The following is a 22,429-nucleotide window of genomic DNA, read 5'->3' as shown; positions in this document are numbered from 1 at the left end:
TGGGGGGGGGGGGGTGGTGGACAAGAAGGGGTGAAGACAGGCCACGCTTGGAGAAAATACCTTAAAAGAATGTGTGGTGGGGTTTTTTCCCAAGTAATTTCAGCCAGGCTCCAGGACACAGGGCTGCAGGGTTGTATATATGTTAAGCAGCTGGGGTGGGAGGAGAGAAGTGAGGGATGAGTTCCGTGCCCTGGGTCACTCCCTGCACGAAAGAAAGTCGGGAGAAGGCGGTGGGAGGCAGGGTTTGGTACCCCCAGGGAGTCAGGCCACCTGAGGATTTCAAAGGAGACCCGTGACAACATCTGCTCAAGCTCTGGGCTCCCGACTGGCCTGGGAAGGAAAGGGGCCTGCGGGGCTGGGTGGTGAGGGCGCGTGCGGAGCTCTCTGCAAAGTCTGGCTGCAGCTGGGATTACCACACCAGGGCCTGCAAGCTCAGTGTTTCCTTTGGAGCCAGCCCAGGACTCCGGGAGGCTGCCCTGAGCCACACAGTGGGGCGTGCAGCCTGCACAGCGAGCCCAGGCCCCAGGGTCTGGAAACGACCCTGTGCCAGTCGGATAACACCACTGACAAACGCTTGGTCCACCTCCAAGGGCATCAGCCACGCAGCTCAGAGCCCCAGAAAGCATGTTGTATGTGTAGACCTACATTTTTCTCGGGAGAAAGTCCAGGCTTTCTCAGATTCCTAAGGGGTCCTGTAATCCCCAAAAGATTGAGGACAATTGCACTTGGGTTGGGCAAATATTAACACGTTTTTGAGCTCCTACTCTGTGCCAAGCACTTCCTAAATGTTCTACTTACTGATCCCAAAACTCCATGTTATATAGGAGAAAATTGAGGCTCAGAGAGGTTAAATAACTTGACCAAGGTCACACAGCTGATAGCTGGAACTCCACCCAGGCCTGGCTGATTGGCTACCTGCAGGCTCTTAACTGGATCTTCTAATTCAGAGGTGCTATTTGGGGCCCTGGTGGCATCTGTGTGCCTCTCCTCTGCTCTTGCAGTGACTGGGGAAGTGCTTGGTGTCCAGGGCTGTGTCTGGTTTGGGGCCAGGTCACTCAGTGATCAGATCGAGGATGTGGATTTCCTCTCTTGGACCGAGGCAGCCTTCTCCCGCCCAGCAATACCACCTGGGCAGGCCCTGGGTTTCTACCTAATCAGGCCACAGTCTGGGGGCGAGCTGGGTGGGAATGCAGGAAAGGAATGTCTTTGAGCCCCAGTGCCATGCTGTCATGCTGCTCTCAAAAGCCACTGCATCCAAGGGCCTTGTTCTCCTGTAAGTGTGTCCATCTGGGTTGGTGTCCCCCTCCCAGCCCTGTTTCGCTCCCTCCCCGAGGTTTGTCTTTGGCAGTCCCGCCAAGGTCAAGCAGGATGCTATGGCCGCTCGATGGGGAGGCCCGGCTCCCAATGCCCTGCTCCAGCCCATTTTATTATCCAGAGCGTTCTGCAGGGGTTCCAACAACTTCCAGAAAGCCTTGCCTCTGTGCTCTGAGGGCCTGGCACCGGAAGGGAAGAAATGCAAACTCCGGAACGGGGAGGGGGGTGTTGCTGCTCCAGCTGAGGCTGAACCTTGGCTTTTAGTTTCAATTTCAAACCCCAGGAACCCAAACCGAAAGCAGCAGGAAGTGTTCCCCACGCCCACTGTTCTGGCTCCCACCCTCCCACCCACTCAGGCCAGCTTGCTGCCCCCAGAGGCCCGCATCCTTCTGGGGTCACCGGGCTGTGGGTAGCTGGGGAGAAGAGAGCCCCCCGCCTCCGGGGTGCAGCTCCATCCTCAAGGGGCTGTGACCAGCTTGAAAGAAGCAGCAAGTGCAGAGCACCTGCCGGGCCCGTCCCCAGGCGGTCGTGGGACATGGGGACATGAGGGCATCCACCCGTCACCTGCACGGTACCGGGAACCTCAGAGAGGGGAGAGGCTTCGAGGAAACGTGTTTCACCATCGTTTTTAACCTGGAATTTTTGTATCTATTTTTAATACAACATCCAGAGTTCCAAAGCCACACGTTCCAAAAGGCCATCCATTTAAAGTTCTCACCTCTGCCCGTCCTCATTCCCCCCATACACACAGGAAGCCGCCTTTCTTAGGTCTGTGTGCCCTTCGCAGTTTTCACGCACGGACAAGCGATACCCATGCCTGTTCCCCTCTGCTGCACGACCAAAAACACATTATTCACACTGTTCTCTGCTTGCCTTTATTTTTTTTATTTTTTTTTTACTGAAGCATGTTTCTGGGGGCTCTTTCCTTATTCCTTCTCACAGCTCTCGAGTGTCCCCTGTCTGGATCCCGGCATTTCCTCGGCCGTCCGCGTTGATGACCCAGGGAACAGCTGTGCCTCTGCATCCCTTTGCCCCGAGGCCCTGCAGGACATGCTCCCCTGAGAGGGGGTTGCAGTGGCGGGTTCCCTTGCCTGGTCCACACTGCCCTCTGCCGGGCGCTGCGGGTCCTCACGGCCTGGGGCTTCTGCTGCTGATGGCCTGGCGCCCCCGCTCTGGGACTCTTCCGTTCGGGCCCATCGGACCCGCAGGGGCCGCTGGCTTCCGGAGGGCCGACTCGCCACCACCTTCGAGCCTCGGTTACACTTGACGGTTCCAAGACCATGACACCTGGCGTTGCTCTTTGCTGCCAAACGGTGTGTGTGGTTTGTGAACTGTGGTCCCTCCCAGGGGCTCGGGGGCGTGGCGGGGGAGTTTGGTGCTGGGACCCCAGTCCACCTCCACGAGATACAGGCCGGCCCCTCCCCCATCCTCTCAGAGACACTCGTCCACGCAGGCCTAAAACTGAATACACGCCTTCACCCCACCCGTCCCTGACCTGGTCACTCAGCCAGAAACCTGGTTTTCGTTCTCTCTCTTGCCTCTCTCTGTCTTCCTGTCTCTGTTTCTGTCTCCGTTTCTCTCTCTCTCTCTCTCTCTCTCTCTCTCACACACACACATACACACACACACACACACACACACACACTCTCACATCACTGCATTCTCCGTCACCTCATCTCACTGATTAAACCCTTTACTCCCTACTGCATCGGCTTACCTCTCCCCTGTCCCCCCGGCCACCACCCTGGTCCAGGTGGTCCTTGTCTCTCACAGGACGGCCAGGAGCCCCTCCCACACCACACCCAACCACATCAGCCCTCTTGCTTTTCCTCTGGACCCTGGGGCCTCACACACTCTGTTCCTCTTCTCTGAAACACTGTTCCCTTCACTCTGCCTGATTAACCGCCACTCAGCCTTCAGGTGTCAGCTGAACCATCACCTCTGGGAGGTGGAGAGGCTCCCTCCCTGGCCTGAGCTGAGGTCCACACCCTGTCACAACCCTCATCTTCCCGTGTTGGAATGACTGTTGATTGTCTGTCTTAACTGTGAGTGTCACAAAGGTGGAGAGCATGCCTGTTTCGTTCACCCCTCGCCTCCAGTGGCTGGGTGCCGGCGGCCTGCTGGGATGGACACACAATTAAGCAAGTCATTGCATTGCCATTGCAATTTCCCAGGGTCCAGCAAGGATGTTCAAGAGCAATGCGGGCCAGAGTAAGGCAATAGGGACAGGTGGGGACCATGGCAAACTGGCAAACACAGAATCCATCCAAAAGGGGCAGCTAGAACTCACCCCCAGTTGCTTGGTTGCGTGTGAGAAGCAAGACCCTGTCTTGCCAGAACTTCTGATTATTCAACAGAGGCGTCCCCGAATGTTCCTACAGAGTTTGGACCAGGCCGCGTCAGGCATCCACCCCTGGTGTGACCAGCTGTGGGCACCAGCAGGCTGGGGTTGGGGGACTGGCCATTTGCAGAAAAGGAGTCATAAGTGGAGGCCCCCAAGGCACTCCCACAAGCCCCAAAGACGTTCCCCACTCTGTGATTCTGGCTTTCCCTTGTGGCCTTAGCCTTCAGAGGAGAAAAAAATCCAAGCAAGACACCAGAGGGATAATTTTCCATGTGGGCGGCTCAGAGATGCAGCTCAGAGAGAAAAAAGGCAGCACATGGCCGCACCCACTCCGTGACCTTTCCTGGGTTCACAGCTAACTTTTCTCTGGGTCCAGTTGTGTTGTTGAATTTTTATGCATTTTTTAAAATGTAAACTGAAGGTGGAGGTCGCTTTTGTTCACGGGGCTCATGGGGGTCTCGGGGGAGCTGGGTGCGGCTGGGCTCCTCCTAAGGGGCCAAGTCCGCCCCTCGCAGGCCGGGTCGGGGATGCAGTTGGCCGGCCCAGAAGCCGCTGCCCTGTGCCAGGCAGCTGCCCGGCCTATTGTTAGCAGACCTCTGCTGATGGATGAAGCAGGAGCCCCGGGGCGGGGACGCCATGGCCCACGCAGGCCGTCTTCCCACAATCACATCAATTCCCCATCACCTCCCATTAATTATTTGTTCACGCCTGCCTCTGAGCACCGCTTCGGGTGAGCCCTGCGGGATTGCTGCTCCCTTTGGTTTGGGGGCCTTAGACCTCTGACCTCAAAAAAGACCCTCCAAACTAGCCGAAGAGTGCCGCCCCCTCCAGCGGACCAGTGCACCTACTGTGTGCCAGGCACATTCACGAATGTCATTTCCAAGCCTGGCACCCATCTGTGCCGGTGGCAAATATCACCTCATTTAATAGATGGGGAAACTGAGGCTCGGAGGGGCCTCGCCGCCAGGCAGGGGCAGAGCTGAGACTCGAAGAGGGAAACCTCAGGACGCTCGTCCCAGCTGCCTGGGGCTTGCTCCAGTTTAGGGGAGGGGGTCAAGGTCAGACAAAAGTCAGGGAGGCTGGAGTGCTCAGGAGGGAGCGTTGAAGAGAGAGAGGGATGCCCCCAACCCTGTGCTGAGAGGGCCTGTGGGAGAGGCCACAGGTACCGAGATGCAGGTGGGTTTGCCTCCTTCCGTCCTGTCCCCTCACCGGCCACTCATCTGTGCTGACCCCGCGCCCTCACTCCCTGCACTGTCCCTGCTGCCAACAAAGCCCTCTGCCCCCCAGAGCACTTGGGCCTGGGTCCCTGGGCCCCTGGGCTTGCCCTCCGTGGCAAGGCTGCGGCGAGGCGGCAGGAAGTCTGGGGCTCCCGGGCGTGGGCAGAGCCGCAGCTGCCTGTGAAGGGGGTGGGCAGCGGGGGGTGGCATGGAGGAGAAAGAAGAGAGGAGGTTTCTGGTTTGTTTGGATACTAAAATTAGCCACTGGTGAATGAGGGGGCCGAGGGCTCACACTATTCTCTGAGCCCAGGCTGCTTCGAACCCCCAGGTGCGGGGCTAAAAATTGTATTGAAAGTTTCCGAGCCAGCCGGCGTGACTGGAAATGAATCTCTAATACAGGAATTTCTTTCTTTCCTATCACATGTCATGTTCGGTTCTGATCTTGTTTTGACCGATGCTGCATGTCTCCTCCAGCATTTGTGTCTGACTGAACGTGACTGTGGGCGTGAGGCTGTGAAACTGTGTTGGCCTCAGGGTGGAGGTGGGGAGAGATGGAGAGCCGAGAAACAGAAAAGAGACAGACACACAGAGGAACAGAGCTCAAGACTGAAAGACCCTCATCTCCCCCAGAGCAAGGCCCTCTCTTCCCCTTCTGTGCCCCCAGCCCAAGACCTGGCACGGGGACAGCAGGCATCTCAGTGACAGGTGTGCTCAGATGTGGCTGCACAGTGAGGGGTCCTTGGGTATCTGTGGGCCGGAGATGCAGCATCCCAGGGATGGCATGGAGACTTCTGAGTTCTAAGATAACTTTCTATGACCCACCCCAGCGAAGGTCATCTGTAAAGTGAGACTATAAAACCTGGGTGATGTACCACATGGAGTCACTGTGAGGACCAAGCAAGCTCACACAGGGAACCCTCCACTTGGCATCTCTGGCTCAGCTGTTGCTAACTGCGGGTCTAGTGAGGCCAGGGCCCCTTGGCTTCTCCAGTGGCATTTGCCCAAGTTAGATGTTCAAAGCCAAACAAATGTGCCATTTCCCTCCCCAACCTATTCCTCTTCCCCCTCCGTATATGGCATCACACCCTCACCAGTCACTCAAGCTGGAAGGCTAACGCTCAGCCTCAATTCATAGCTTAACCTGCTTCTCTCCAGCCCCCACCCCCGGCCAGCCCTCCTGACTGGATCACCCTCTGACTGGTCGACCAGCAGCAATTCTAACCCATTTTTGTGCCATGAACGCTTGGGCATCTGAAAAGCCAGAGACTCTCTCAAAATAACATTTTTAAAAATGGAAGTATAGTTGATTTACAATATTGTGTTAGTTTCAGGTGTGCAGCAAAGTGACTCAGTTATATCTTTTTTTCTTTCCATTATAGGTTATTATAAGACACTGAATAATAGAGTGCCCTGTGCTATACAGTATATCCTTATTATTTGTCTATTTATATACAGCGGTGCGTATCTGTTCATCCCAAACTCCTAATTTATCCCTCCCCCCTTTTCCCCTTTGGTAACCGTAAGTTTGTTTTCTACGTCTGTGAGTCTGTTTCTGTTTGTAAATAAGTTCATTTGTATTATTTTTTAGATTCCACATATAAGTGATATGATATAATATTGGTCTTTGTCTGACTTCACTCAGTATGATAATCTCTAGGTCCATCCATGTTGCTACAGATAGCAATATTTTATTCTTTTTTATGGCTGAGTAATATTCCATTGTGTGTGTGTGTGTGTGTGTGTGTGTACACACACACACACACACACACACACACACACACACACATCTTCTTTATCCATACATCTGTTGATGGACACTTAGGTTGCTTCCATGTCTTGGCTATTATAAGTAGTGCTGCTGTATATGCCCAGGAGTGGGATTGCTGGATCATATGCTAACTCTATTTTTAGTTTTTGAAGGAACCTCCACACTGTTTTCTGTAGTGGCTGCACCAATGTACATTCCCACCAACAGTATAGGAGGGTTCCCTTTTCTCCACACCCTCTCCAGCTTCAAAATAACATTTTTAATGCATGAAATAAAATGCACAGGCTTGCAAAGGAAACTGTCTTTGTTGAAATACAGTTATCAAAATATTTAAAGAGCAAACCCGTAATCTGGTAATTTATGCCTTTGTCCTAAATGCGTTACATAACAATATTCACCAAGAAGATCCAGTGATGGGGCGGACCACTGGCATTATCCCAAAGCTGTGATGAGCATGGCGGTATTTCAGGCCACCTGTGACAGTCACAGGAGACACAGAGATGCTGGGTTTCTGTCAGTGAGCAAATACCAGAGCTGCGCCCACAACCCTGTGGTCATCACGTCCGTTCACAGCGGAAGAAAACACTAACTTCCAGTTAGAGGTTAGAGAAAATGAAGACGTAAGTTTTCCGGTCAAAACTCACAGACCCCCCGCCACACCCGGATCCTGTGCATGGACCCAAGTGCAGAACCCCTGTCGGAGGGGTCTTCCTGGAACACGGCAGGGTCACATCACTCCCCTGCCTTAGACCTTCCCCCGGGGAGATGCTGGGGTTGGATGAGAGTGACTGGCCCTGGCCCAGCAGCTGGCCCCATCCAGCCCCTTCCAGAACCTTCCAGAACCTTCCAGAACCTTCTTACTCCTGCTTTCCACATTCAGCCACGCTGGCTGTGCTCCAAACTCTTCCTGTCTGAGGCTTGCAGAGCTGCTGCTCCCTCTGACAGGGATGCACCCCCTCAGCCCTCTCTAACGCTCCATGTCCCCCCGGATAGGTTGAGGATAGGTTGATATTGTCCTATCATATAGGTTGATATTGTCCCCCCAATGCCCATGGAGATGCCCTTATTTGGAAATAGCATCTTTGCAGATGTAACCAGGTTAAGATGAGGTACACAGTTTCAGTTGTACAAGATGCATGAGCTCTGGGAATGTATAGCACAGTGAGAATGGGTAAAAATACTGCATTGTATACGAGAGTTTGCTAAGAGGATACATCTTAAATTAAGAGTTCTTACAACACACACAGACTGGCAACCATGCAAGGTGATGGATTAGTTATTTAACTTGATTATGGCAATCTTTTCACAATGAATGCATCTATCAAAACATCAAGTTGTACCACTTTGAGGCACACAATTTTTATATGTCAAAGAACTTCTCTGAATGCAACAAAGGAAAGAGGAGGTCATATTGGATTGAGGGTGGGCCCTAATCCAATGACTGGAGTCCTCATAAGAGAAACGAGAGGGAGGTTTGGATACAGGGACACAGAAGGAAGACGGCCCTGTGAGGACAGAGGCAGGGATTGGGGTGATGCAGCCACAAGCCAAGGAACGCCCGGGGGCCCCCAGAGCGGGCAGAGGCAGGAAGGATCCTCCCCTGGAGCCTTGGAGAGAGAACAGCCCTGCAGACGCCTTGATTTCAGACTGGTGGCATCCAGAGAATACATTTCTGCTGTTTTAAGCCCATGGTTTGTGGTAATTTGTTGCGGCGGCCACAGGAAACAGACAAAGGATGTCAACTCCAGCAGAGCCTGGGCTGCCTTCTCGGTCACGAAGTCACACGCCTGGCACACAGTCGGTGCTCACGAAGCGTTCGCAAAGGGTGAACGCGTTTCCAGAGAAGTAAACCTCCGTCCCGGCAGGGGCCGTATTTTTGTCCTCAGCGACACAGGCACCGGGTCTCAGTGCTGACCACCCCATAGACTCGGGCTGGGTTTGCAGTCGGGGTTAGCTCTGCCGCTCCCCACACCCCTGGGACCCCCTCCTGAGTCACTTTCATCCTTCTGTTCCCCAAACCTAGCAAAGCCTGGAACCACGAAGTGGTGGCAAGATGGGGGCAGGGAGCCAGTCCTGTACCCACGGTACAGGGAAGAGAGACAAGGTCTGGCGTGCGGGGAAGAGCCGAGGACGGAAGCAGGGCCCGTCGAGCGCACGCTCGGTCCCCAAGCCCTGGCAAGAGAGGGCCCGGGTCCCACGGCAGAGGCCCCTCCAGCCGCCTTACAAGTGGCCCTGAGGGTGTGTCTGACCTTGAGCATGGCTGGGGGCCCCTAAGCAGGAAGGAAGGCAGACCTTCAGACAGAGCTTGGGCCTGGGAGGCCTGGCCCAGAGCTCACCTCGAGAAAAACCATCCTTCCCTGTCCCTGGAGCCCTGACAGCTTAAAATAAACAACTACGCAGATACTCACCCACCGTTGCCCTGTGCACCAGATGGGAGGGAGGAAATGCTGCAAGCCCGGGTCAAGTGAGAACAGCTCGTTTTGGTCCTGCTTCTCCCAGAGAGATGGCAAAGCTGGGGGTGGGACCTGGGCTGCATCCACCCAGGCAGGGGAATCGGGACACGGCAACATCTGCTGGACCCGTTTCAGGTCGCAAGTGGGAAGCAGCCTGGAGGAGGGGTCAAGGCAGCGGGTGTACGTGTCGGGAGAAATCTCAGAGCAGCCGATGGATCTCGGAAGGAAAGCATTAAATATCTCTGTTAATATGGCACAGCCCCATTCATACTTTATTATGATCAGCCTCCAGCATTTATAGCCATCGTCAGCTTGAATTACCATCAACTGGTATATTTTTCTAAGGATTTTCTTTTCTTTTTCTTTCTGCCCTCCCTTCTTTCTTTTTTTTTTCTTTTTGGACTGTGCGTGTGTGTGTGCGCGCGCGCACGCGCCTACGTGTGTGTATGCGTCAATTTCAGCAAATGAGTTTCTAGGCTGGGAAGACGTCTAGTACCCTCTAGTGGTGAGAAGGGCTTCACTATGCTGTGTAGGTGTGTACACATGTCTGTGCTTGGGAGTGTGTGTACACATGTTTGTGTACATGTGTTTGGGTATGCACAGACGTGTGTGTGTGTTTGGGGTGTGCATGTGATCTCTGTGTGTTTGTGTGCTCATGTACAGGCATGCGCGTGTGTTTGGGTGTGTGTGCACACACGTCTGCTCATGCTGGGGAGTGGGGTGTCAGGACTGTGATGGTGCACACTTGGGTGCTGGGTCCCCGGTCACAGGTCACACACGTGCATGAGGACCCCAGCCCCACTGGTGGCCCGGTTCCCTCCAGGCTGTGCCTGCCACCTGCCCCCCCACGCACCCCACCCTCTTCAAATTCTCCAAAACAGGCTGCTGCCAGCTTGGCAAACCCAGCCTCCTGCAGACCCTCTCCCTCAGGCCCATGGCCCACCTTTCCATCAGAGCGACAGGGAGGGGTGGCTGGGGTCCCGTTCCCCCAACCCAGAGCTCTGCAGTCCTTGGTGACATAAATCTCCCAGGATGACGCTTTCCCCGGATCTGCAGAGAAGTGGCCTCGCCTGGTCATCCCTGGGGCCGCAGACTCCCCGCACCGGCTCCTGGAGCAGGAATCGGTGGCTCACCATCTGGGAAACAACACGGAGCAGAAAGGGCAGGCTATCCTGCCCTCCTCTGAGACCCAGCACTGCCCAGGAGGTCCCCAGACGCTAGAAGTCGTCCCGATAAATCCAGTGCCCTCCACCGCTGGCCCAGGGTGGCCTGGCTGGAGGGGAAGCTTCTCTCCGGGCCCCACCCCGTGATTACTGAAGGCCCCAGGAACAGGATTTGAGCCTGGATGGCCCCTCACAACTATGTGAACTTGAACAGCTGTCTCTGTATTTCCAACTGTAAAAAGGGCATGGATCTGTATGAAATTGGAAAGCAACACCGCATATATCACATAGGGTTACATACAATATGCAGTAACAATACACATTCATGCAATGGAAAAGTAAATAACCAGTGGGGAACGTGGCTCCTTCTCAGGGGAGAGAAGGGAAAGGGTTGGGGTAAGGGACGTGGCGAGAAGGGGCTTCAGCCACACCTGTCAACGTCTCTTTCTTTCATAAAATCCCGGGAAAGCACCTGCACAGGACACATTGGAACTCTGGAGCTGGAAGGCGGGGGGCCCACGACAGGCTCTGCTGCTGCTTTCTGCGGCCCTCTGTATGTTTGAATTATTTCACGAAAAGATGGTAAAATGAAGTGGGGATATTAAAACCCCTCTGAGAGCTGCTGGGAGGATGGATGCAAGGCACCTAGCGCAGTGGTGCTCACCCGACACCCAGCCCACTCCGTCCCCAGCCCCTGCGGCCAGCACCCCACCTCCTGGCCAGCCCGGACCTGGGCCAGAATGTTCCTCCCCGACCCCAGCAGACCCAGCCCGGCCAGCGCATCCTCGTGAGTGGGTTCGCTCGGGCTCAAGCTGCGCACGTTTTAGCAACACCCGGCACAGCAGCAAGACCTTCACCAGAAAGCACTCAGCCACCGGCTCAGGAAAGGTAGTGTTTCCAACATGCAACATGCAAGTGATCTGAGAGGTATGAGGGCTTTTTTAATAAGATAAAATATAGTATAATGATATATATGTGATATATAGAAATAATATATATCACATATACATATATTATATATGTGATATACATTATAACGTAATACTATAAGATGTGTTGAAGACATTTATTCTTATGTTATTGTCTATTTGGGCAAACAATGCTGGTTTCCCCTAAATCATGGCAATGTATAGTTTTCTTTTATCATCAGTTTGTGTATATTGAAAAAAAGGTGACTTGACTTAAAGAAAGATGCAGCTGGGGTCAGGATGGCACATCAGTGCGGATCAAGGCCTTTTGCACCAGGGTCTGAGTGGGGCTGACTGTCTGCCTGTGCCCACTCACCAGGCCACACTGGCTGTGGCCGCCCAGAGGATGGGCATCTTTTTCTGTATCTGAGGGAACTGTCCAGGCACCAAAAATTGTAGGGGTGGAATTTGAACTCTGGACCAGAAAGGGATGTCGCGACACTCGGCCTCCTTTCTGCCCGATGACACAGGAATAACCTGCCTTTTTGCCATCTGCCTCATTCCATGGGGCCCACAGGCCTGATGATGCCACACCCGGGTCCATGCCAAGGTGGCCCAGGCTGGTCCCAACTCTCCCGCTCACTTGCTGTGTGACCTCAGGCAAGCACCTGTCCCTCTCTGGGCCTGTGTGTCTCCATCTGTAAAATCAAAGGTGGGAGCTGGTTTCTAATGTTTGTTTTTTTATTGGAGTAGAGTTGCTTTACAATGTTGTGTTAGTTTCTGCTGTAAGACAAAGTGAATCAGCTCTATGTCTACATATACCCCTCCCTCTCGAACCTCCCTCCCACCCCCTCCATCCCACCCACCTAGGTCATCGCAGAGCCCCGGCCTGAGCTCCCTGGGCTATACTGCAGGTTCCCACTAGCTATCTAGTTTACACATGGTAGTGTATATATGTCAAACCTAATCTCCCAATTCATCCCACCCTCCCCGTTCCCCATCATGTCCACATGTCCGTTCTCTACATCTGTGTCTCTATTCCTGCCCTGCAGATAGGTTCACCTCTACCATTTTTCTAGATTCCACATATACGTGTTAGCATACGGTATTTGTTTTTCTCTTTCTGACTTACTTCACTCTGTATGACAGACTCTAGGTCCATCCACGTCTCTGCAAATGGCACAATTTCGTTCCTCTTTATGGCTGAGTAATATTCCATTGTATACATGTGCCACATCTTCTAAAGGTGCCTCAACACAGACAGTCTGGGGTTCCCCCTTTTCCCCCACTCCTCTGCCATGTACACACCCTGTGTCTAAACCGATGACTTTACTTGACATGACAGATCCGGCCAGCAGAAAAGAGTTTCCACCTGAAGCCAGTGATTTACATGTGGCTCATCAGCCTAATCAGCTCGTCGCAGCTTAGTGACGGAGGCAGCATTGCCTCCTGGCCCCTCCACTGGCCCCTGGTACCTGCCGGCGGGGCTGGAAGCAGGACCGGCCCAGAGGCCCCGTGGGTGCCTGGATGGACGACAGTCAGGGCACAGGCTAGAGAAGAGTCCACAGACCCTCAGGAGCCAGGCCACCCTCCTGCCTTACTAACAGGAGGCCTGTGGCCTGCAGCTGAGGCAGCTTGCCCGGGGTCACACCAGAAGCCACTGGCACAGCCCAGACGGACATCCAGGTGCCTGGCAGGGCCTCACGGTGGGAGGGGCAGAGGGAGTTCCAGGTGTTCCTCCCGGCCTCCCAGGCCAGTCGGGGGAGGCCTCAGCCCCTCCTCGCCCCTCCGCTCTGCCCCTCCGTCCAGGTTCAGGGAAGGCCCTGGCCCTCTGGTCCTGCCCCTGGCAGGGATAACCCCTGCTCCTGGGATGCCCAAGCGCCCTCGCCACTCTGTGAAGTCCCTTCTCACTGGGCCCAAAAAGAGACCCTCATTCTACCTTGGCCACAGTGGTGGGTGCTGGTGGCACTCACCCCGCCAGCCCCACCGTGTCATCTGCTGAGGCCTGAGCAGCATCTGGGGAAGCTCCATTGAGAACGTGGCCTCCACCGTGGGCCAGGCACTTAGGAACACGACGTGCCGAACCCTCGAAACACCTGGGACGGAGACGCTCTCCTCACCTCCAGCCGAGGAAGGGGGAGAATGGGCAGTGCTTTCCCAGGGCAGGAAACACGCTGCTGGGATTTGCAGGCAGGCCAGTCTCACCCAGCAGTGTGAGATCTGTCACGTGGCCCCGAGAGCGTGTGTGTGACGTGTGCACTCGGCAGAGGAGGTCAACGCCACCCAGGGCGCCCCACGCTTGTCAGGCTTTGGAAAATACTGCATTAATGTGGCAACCAGCAGCAGCAGGTTTGAAAGTGTCATCTTTGGACACCTGGGACAGGTGAGTTGGGGGCCCCCAAAGAGCCCCCCGAATCATTCACCCTCCCCTCCCCCAACATCTCATCCCCACCTGGTCCTAGCACCTCGTGGGGCTTCCAGTGCCCGCGAAGGGGCGGGATAGGGACCCTCCCTTCACTGAGCCCACGGGGGGTTTGCGCCTGAGCCAGGCAGCTACGACCAGACGGGGCGATGAAGCTCAGGGAGGTCCCACAACTTGCCCAAAGCCCCCCGCTGGCAGGACTTTGAAACTTTTGGGAGCAGATGCCACCCTGGGTTGCCCATCACTCCCTCCTGTAGGGTTGGGCTGCTGGGGCCCCCACCCCGTAAAGGAGCCCCCGTCCCGGGGCTGAGCCCACTTCTGCCCAGGCACTCCCCACCGCCACCGTGGGCTGGGTATAAATTAAAATTCAATTTCATTAAGCTAGTGAGCAATCAATCCCTGGCTCTGGCTAACAATGCCGGGCAGGGGGCCTTGCTTCCGCCGTAACTCACTTGGCCTCCTCCACTCTTGTTCGCAAACTGCTAGAGCTGCACTTTCTGGCTGCCCAAATTTATGGCGCTGGCAGAGTCTGGGGCCTGAGTTACAGCTGCAGGTTTGATGGGGGACTGCATTATTCTGCATCTAATCTTCACGCCCTGACAGCCAGGGAAGGGCCTGCTGCTCTCCTGGAGCCGGGCATTGTTCTCCTGCTGGCCAGGCGCTGGTGGAGGCCTGGATCCTGGGCCCAGGCCCGAGCCACCCACACCCAGGCAGAGACCCGGAATCAGAGAGCTCAGCCCACGCGGGTGGTAACACCCGCTGAACAGTCACCCATTTCATCCTGTAAAGGAGGGTGTGGAATCCCATTTCTCAGGTCAGCAAACTGAGGCACAGAGTTAAGTGACCTGCCCAGGAGATCTGGGCCTCAACCCCAGGGCTGGCTAACAGCAGAGCTCACTGTTGAGCCGAAGCCCAGAAAGCCGACTCAGCCTCGGCGCTGCCAAAACACTAGCCCAAGTGCACACCAACTGTGTCCACGGGTGCCCGAGGCAGCCTTGCCTGTAATTGCCCAAAAGAGAAGAATTCAGTAGGCCACAGAGCAACAAATAACGGGACCCACAGAATTCTAGGTTCATGAAGTAAGCGAGGGAGCCCCACGTGTCCTGACGTGCAAAGATGTCCAGGATGCACTGGCATGTGGGAGAAGCAAATTCTGAAACTATGCGTCATACGCGCCCAAAGCATGTATATACGTCTAAGTGCGCAGGCTTGCATGTGCGCAGAAATGTCCGGGGATGGAGATGCCTCATGTCAACAGGGCGCACCTCTGGGTTTAGGGACTGGAGGGAGGAGGGCAGTGCCCGCTTTCCGCCTTGTAAGGATCTGAATGTTGCAGTGAGCGCATAATACTTCTGTAAAGGTAAACACCATAAAGCGTTTCTCAAGACCCACATTCCCACTCACAGAGCATCTGGCTGCCTCTGGAAGTTTCCACACCCCCATCTGGGCGTCAGGTGTTCAAGTGGGCCCATAGGAGGAGGGCTCAGCGGTTCATGCCCCCCACGCCCACCCCGCTGGGACCCCCTGGGCACCTCCCACAAGGACTGGGATGCCCAGCCAGCCTCCCTGTCCTATGACCTCCTCCTTGGGGGAGGGGAGTGCTGACTCAGGGGCTGCAGAGTCTCAGGGGAGACATTGGGATGGCCAGAGCTGGAAGCCCCAGGCAGGGAGGAAACCAGAAGTGTGGCCCTGAGGCAACATCTCTTTCGGAGACGCTGTGGCTTCTGAGTCATCATTTCTGCTCCACCGGGCCCAGCCGGGCCTCCGCTTCTGCCCACAGCCTCTGTGAAACAGGCTGATGATTCCTACAGCGCCAGTAAGTTCCCAGAGCATCGCATGCTCCACTTTGGGGGTCAGCAGAAGGTGATTCTCTCCCCATTTCACATTTTTCTGTTTTGAGAACTAGTGTTTATGAAAGCCTCTTTCGCATCCCTGAGCTCTGCAATTCCCAGACGGGATCCCTGCCGTCCAGGGATTCACGGCTCGGGAGAGCAGCAGAACGCAGTGCATGGAGAGTCAGACGGGGACCCAGGGTGAGCCCATGCCAGCCTGGGCAGCGGTCCGGCCACGAGGGCCACGGGGCAGGGGTGCCACTTCTCTCCCCATGATGGCCTCCACCCCGAGCCCCGGCCGCCACCACAGCCCGCTGGACACAAGCAAGGGTCTCCTGCCTACACCAGCTCCCTCTGCCCTCCGCTCCTCTCTGACTCCCCCCGGGTCCTGCGCATCCTTCAGCGGGAAGGGCGGACCGCAGCCTCTCCGCAAGAGGGACAACTTGTGGGACCGAGATGCTCCGTGCTTGCTACTGGGCTTCTTTGTGACTTGAAACGTATTTATCCCGTTCCTAATTAACTCGCTGCCACCCTGCTTGCAGGAAAGCCTCATTTATTCCTGCCTTTCTGCACGCAGGGCACGGGCTATTTAATCTCGGCCAGCGCAGACTCCGGCACACTGTCTCAATGAAATGCAGATCCCTCATCCCGCTCGCATCCTGCCAGCTCTCTTCCATCCTCCCACTGTCCACAGGCCCAGCCGTCCCGGGCCACCACTGCTGTAGATCACACAGTCTCTCTTTCCTAATAACACCCTCTGCCCTTTGGCCACATCTGTCAGCGCAACTCTGAAAGCAACAGCTGATTGCTCACGCCCATGGGCAAATCAGGCCTCCGAGAGGGCTGGGCTGGCTAATCCCCTGGGAAGCCAGGTGTCCCCCCTAGTCTGGCCCCCAACGCCACGCCCAGATCACCTGGAGGCACATGTCTCCTGGAGCCCTCTTCCGGGGAGCACGCCCAGCCAACTCCAGGGCAGGCCAGAGGGCTAGAGTTAGCTCAGACCCCCAACCAAGGAGGGGCGGGAGCAGTGTGGTGAGTTGGTAATCAAAGGAAAAAATAAAAACCCTGATTGGTAAGGTTCCCCAATTTCTGTGGTGTAAATACTCCTCCCCGTGGCCAAGGTCAAGCTAGCACCATGCTGCTGATGAATGCAAAGTTGAGAAGAGATGCCCACCAAGTCTTCAAGGCTGTTCTCAGCCAGCTCCACAGGGTGGGAGCGGGTGGGGGAACACCTCAGCCCCTCACCTCCGGGGGTACAGTTCTGAGGCATGTTCCACCAGCCTCGTGAAGGATCACCAGCTAAGACTGAACCCCAGCAGCCCACAGCTATAACCCCCTCTGTTGTGGGTTGAATTATGTCCCCCAAAAAAGATAGGTTGATGTACTAATTCTTGGAACCTGTGCACATGATCGTATTTGGAAATAAGGTGTTTGCAGATGTAATTAGTTAAGATGAGCTCTGCAGTGGGGAGGGCTCCGATCCAATGACCTGTATCTTTATAAGAAGAGGGAAACTGGGGCACACAGAAAGGAGAACGCCATGTAAAGACATATTCAATGACTCAAGTGGGAAGGAGGAGACATTTGGGCTGGGTATGAAAGGGTGAGTAGGAGCCCGACAGACAGAAGTGGAGGGGATAGCAGGGCATCTTCCTGGGAGAGCTGGAACAAAGCCAGAAGTGCCAGTAACTTCCGTGGCAACTTTTTAATTTGTTTCAGAAATTGTCTGCAGGGCAGGACAGTCTTGACCAAAGCATGCCGTTACCATGGCACCCAAAACGGCATCTGGCATTGCATGAACACCCTCCTCTGACTGCAAACAGATGGATGGATTTCTTTTCCAGAAGAATGAGCCTCTGAGCTCTACTCCATGATGACAACCACCCAGGTGGTTTTTGACAAGTCGTAAGTTGGGTCCCCCAGACGAATTTTTTTTCCTAAAGGCATTGAACTACATTCTTCAGAGCCCAGAGGCCCAATGTGCTTTCCAGTCCCATTCAGCCACTCTCTAGAAGTGGGACCCAGACCAATGCTCTGGATATAAGTCCCCACACCTGTGAAATGCACAGGTCCTAGACCAGCAGTGTTTCTCAAACTCGTGTGCGCATAAGAATAACCAGCGAAGATCGAATAATGCAGATCCCTGGACCCTGTCGCCAGAATTCTGATTCTGCTGGTCTGGAGGGGGACCCAAGATTCTGCATTCCTTCTAAGCCCTCCGGTGATGCGGATGCTTTTGCACCACAGATGGCCTTTTGAGTAGCTCTGGACTCCCACCCTCCCCCCACCCCTGCCTGGATGTTCTCCAAACCCCACACAGAAGAGAAGGTTCTTAGACCTCATCCTAGAGCATCAGGCCAGCCATATGGGGCGGAGGGCTTGGAATGCCAGAGAGCACTCAGGTGGGGGGTCTGGGACCAGGACCCGCACCAAGTCAGCAGGGGAGGCTTGGTCTGAGGTGGACTGGCTGTTGGAATCAAACAAATCAGAGGACAGCACCAAACCCCCAAACGTGGCCCTCAGGCTCCTCAAGACTGGCCCTTGCCACTGTCACAGCCTCGCCTCAAACCATGATTCCAGTCCTCACTTTGCTCCCGAGATGCTCTTTGGTCCAGTGCCTCAGAGATGTCCTGGTCCCTGCCCTCTGACACTCCTGATCAGCTCGGTGCTTTGTGACCACCTAGAGGGGTGGGATAGGGAGGGTGGGAGGGAGACGCAAGACGGAGGACATGTGGGGATACATGTATACGTGTAGCTGATTCACTTTGTTATGCAGCAGAAACTAACACACCATTGTAAAGCAATTATACTCCAATAAAGATATTAAAAAAAATATATATGTTGGCGGGCTTCCCAGGTGGCGCAGTGGTTGAGAGTCCGCCTGCCGATGCAGGGGTCACGGGTTCGTGCCCCGGTCCGGGAGGATCCCACATGCCGCGGAGCGGCTGGGCCCGTGATCCATGGCCGCTGAGCCTGCGCGTCCGGAGCCTGTGCTCCGCAACGGGAGAGGCCACAGCAGTGAGAGGCCCGTGTACCGCAAAAAACAACAACAACAGCAACAACGACAAAAAAAACGTAGCGTCCGAGTTGAGATGTGTTGTAAAACATACGCCGGATTTCAGAGACTTCATGCAAACAGAATAACTTAAGCTATGTCACCAACAACTTTTATATTGATTCCATGTTGAAATGATGACATTTGGCACCTATTGGGCTAAACAAAACATATTCTTTAAATTCATTCCACCTGTTTCTTAACGAGACTAGGAGACAATTTTAGGTTACCTACATGGCTTGTGTTTGTGGCCTGCATTCTGTTTGTACGGTCAGATCTGCTCTAAGAGTGGGAGCAGAAGCCCAGCACGCTGGTAGCCCGTGTTCCCAGCCTGGCACACACCTGCCCCAGCCCACGGCATCCAGTTCTTAGGAACGAGGCCACACCCCTGTCACGTGGAACAGGAGTAGTTCAGAGGGACCAGGTGGAAGGACCTGGAGCGTTAACACACGTGAAGCACATACACACAGGCATGCACGCACGTGCACACACTTCTTTCCGACCCTCCCTGTTGGGTGGGCAGCCATTTCTGCAGAGCAGAGAACTTAATGCAAAACCTTGACCGTTATGTTTTTTTAAAAATGTGGTCCTAGAAAGACTTGGGAAGAAAATAAGATCCTGAGAACATCTGGGTTCTCCCCACTCCCAAACAGGATGGAGAGCCCTCCAGTGAGGGGATGAGGAAAGGCCCAGGGGAAGCAAGCGGGTCGGATGCTACCAGGGGTTCTGAGAAGGGGTCCTGACCCTCAGGCGGTTGGGGCACAAGAATCCCCCAGAGGCCGGACACCTGAGGACAGATGGAACCGGGGGAACTGGTAAGTGGAGGCACACGCAGGGAGGCAGGGAGGACGAGGGCCCAGAGGTTAGCACAGGCCAGCGAGAACAGGCTGACACAGGGGAAACACTCTCCGTGGAGGACCGGGCACCTGGAGGGCACCTAGGGCGGGGGGATCAGATGTGACAGTGTCCCTTCAGGGGACGCCAGCGCTGGGGGGCTGATGGAAAACCAGGCATACCCCAATGCCATAAGTCCCCATAACACCCTAGAATGTAGCTGCCACTCCAGGCCAAAGGAAGGGCAAAGGGCCACCCTCAAACTGTCTGAGTTCAAATGATCACGTTTACCTGGGGTTGGCCAAGATGACTTTATCCGCCGTCAGTCAGAATAGGGCCCTGGTAGCCGTTGGGTTGAGTTACAGAAACACACAGGCCTGGTTTTTCTTCGCCTGAGTCTGTGCAGGGAGAAATGCATCCCCACTGCCTGAGTGAACACTTCCTTCTCACACAGCCAGGAAGCTTCCAGATCTCGGCTGTGTGGCTAAAGACAGGAATGGCCGGACCCCTGGGGCTTGAAGCACACACCCCGAGCTAAGACCCTGCAAAGGGAACAGGGCCAGCTCCCTTGGAGCTGTGTCAGGAGGCTGACCTCGCTCCTCTGGGCCGGCTGAGCGTCCAGATAGGGCAGCCTGGGCCGAGGAGTGTTGGGCGGCTGATAAACGGCCTCGCACAACCAGCCCTCCCTGAACGGCCAAGGCCAAGGCTGGTGGGCAGGAGTAGCGGTCAGTGGCAGGGCTGCTGGATGAATGGAACTGGGCCTCCCAGTTCTGGCCCCAGTGACCCCTCCCCAAGGCCATCCTGCTTCCTCACCTACAGCTGCCCATAGCTGGAGAAGGGGGGGCCCCTCGGCCCACAGCGCTGGTCACACCTGTCTGGTCCTGGAGGGGGAACTCCGGGCGCTAGTGAGGACAAATGGCAGCCTGGAGAGCTTATTTGTGGCCCGCAGATGAGATTTCCCACGCCCTCTGCGCCCTCGATTCTGGAGCCCCACGCTGGGCGTCCTGGTGTGGTGTGGGCGACACCTGGTGGTTGAAAGCGGGAACTGCAAGTCATGTTCTCCAGGACGCCAGGGACGCCCCCAGGCTGGACCCCACCCTCTGCGGGCAAAGGGCGGGACCACCACTGAGCACTGCTTGAGGACTTCGCACAGAGGCGGCAAGGTAAAGCTACAGGGACCGCACCTCCCAGTCAGGCGGTGTTCATTCTTTCCCTCCCCCAACACTACTGAGTGCCCCCTGCATGCAGGGCGTTTGGGAGAGAGAGAGGTGCCTGGCTTCACGGAGCTCACGCCACAATGGGGGAGGCAGAGGGCAAGCATATAAGTCATGAGACAATGTCATGCTGGGTTAAGCGCCATGAGAATTTACAACGTTCAAGAATAGAGTCCAGGCTTCCCTGGTGGCACAGGGGTTAAGACTCCACCTGCCAAGGCAGGGGACACGGGTTCGAGCCCTGGTCCGGGAGGATCCCACATGTCGCGGAGCAACTAAGCCCTTGCACCATAACTGCTGAGCCCGTGGTCTGGAGCCCGTGAGCCACAACTACTGAGCCTGCACTCTAGAGCCTACGAGCCTCAACTACTGAAGCCCGTGCACCTACAGCCCGTGCTCCGCAACAAGAGAAGCCACCTCGATGAGAAGCACGCGCACCGCAATGAAGAGTAGCCCCCGCTCACCAGCTAGAGAAAGCCCATGCACAGCAACGAAGACCCAACGCAGCCAAAAGTAAATAAATAAATTTATTTAAAAAAGAGAAAGAATAGAGTCCAGAATCTTTCTCAGGGCCTCCCGTGAGCCTCATCTCAGCTTCATCTCCCAACACCAATGCTGACACAGGCCGAGCCCCACCCCCATGGAGCACCCTGCAGGTCCTGATCTACGGTGCCATCCAGGCCTCAGGGCCTTTGCACATGCTGTTCCCTCTAGCTGCAGAGCCCTTGCCACCTCATCCCCCAACAAGTCCCACTTGCCCTTTACAGCTAAACACAAGGGTCACCTCTTCCATGAAGCCCACCCTGGTAGTCCACGGGCAGAATCAGCCCTCTTGCCCCCCACCATATTACTCCTGCACCTTGTGTGGACTCTTCCAGAAGGTAAGCGAGTGGGGTGACCATGAGCACTGGACTTGGAGCTGGGGAGACCTCGTGTCCGGCCCTGAATGTCACTTCCTAATTTTGTCACCTTGGGCACCTTTCTTAGCCTCAGTTTCCTTGCCAGTGAAAAGTGGGACTTATAATAGCACACACTTCCTAGTTATGAACATTTAATGCTTTAATGTCAGTAAAGTGCTCAGCACACCTCCTGGCACCCAGAAAACACATTAGGTAAATGTTAGCTGCAGCTGGTATTGATTTTGCTATTGGTATTGGTGTTGATATTGTAATTGTATCCTGAGGCCAGACAAGCAGCTGTTTGTTGTGTGGCTTCCCAGAGGGACTCTGTCGTGTTTTGTCTCATGGAGGGAGCTTTTCCTGTTGCCTCTGAATTGTGGTCTGGGACTCCAAGCTGGCGGCAGAGGGATAGCAGGTAACCCCAGCCAGCAGCAAAGCGGGTAGGAAGGCTTCTCAGGGCTGAAGAGTGCCAAAATGCTGCCCTGCCCTCCCCTCACCCCCCCACCCCCGCCGAATCCTTCCACCTCCAGGCACATAAGCAGAAGACTGTGGAAGAGGCAGAGGGACCTTCAGGAGTCCTAGGCCAGCGCCACGGGGCGGGGTGCGGAGGGGGGAGGGCTGGGGAGCGAGTTAAGCAAGAGACTTGGGTTTTTCCCTCCCCCAACACCCACGGCCCAGCAGAGAGGGAGAAAGAGGAAGGAAAAGCAGGCGGTTCCCTCTCTCCCTCCCGGAGAGCAGGGTAAGGCCTGGCCGCCCTGCGGAAGAGGACGGGATGGGGGTGAACTTGGATTTGAGAAGGTTTAGATTCAACCAAACCGGCGATTTTTTGTGTGTTTTTGTTTTTGCGGCACGCGGGCCTCTCACCGCTGCCGCCTCTCCCGTTGCGGAGCACAGGCTGCGGACGCGCAGGCTCAGCGGCCACGGCGCACGGGCCCAGCCGCTCCGCGGCATGTGGGATCCTCCCGGACCGGGGCACGAACCCGCGTCCCCTGCATCGGCAGGGGGG

General features: G+C 55.4%; 1 protein-coding gene across 1 annotated transcript in view; it reads left to right on the top strand.

The window, feature by feature from the left end:
* The first annotated feature begins 8,696 nt into the window (after window positions 1-8,696).
* GNA12 (G protein subunit alpha 12) overlaps window positions 8,697-22,429 on the top strand; it is a 137,271-nt gene continuing 123,538 nt past the window's right edge. The window contains exons 1-6 of the mRNA XM_007467426.1: window positions 8,697-8,727; window positions 10,153-10,337; window positions 10,951-11,050; window positions 13,435-13,550; window positions 14,248-14,338; window positions 15,370-15,452. Of these exons, the coding sequence (XP_007467488.1) occupies window positions 8,697-8,727; window positions 10,153-10,337; window positions 10,951-11,050; window positions 13,435-13,550; window positions 14,248-14,338; window positions 15,370-15,452 (606 nt within the window). The remainder of the gene's footprint in view (window positions 8,728-10,152; window positions 10,338-10,950; window positions 11,051-13,434; window positions 13,551-14,247; window positions 14,339-15,369; window positions 15,453-22,429) is intronic.

Source organism: Lipotes vexillifer, unplaced genomic scaffold (genome assembly GCF_000442215.2).
Source record: "Lipotes vexillifer unplaced genomic scaffold, Lipotes_vexillifer_v1.1 scaffold1451, whole genome shotgun sequence".
Taxonomy (NCBI): domain Eukaryota; kingdom Metazoa; phylum Chordata; class Mammalia; order Artiodactyla; family Lipotidae; genus Lipotes; species Lipotes vexillifer.
This window is presented reverse-complemented; position numbering and strand designations above follow the sequence as displayed.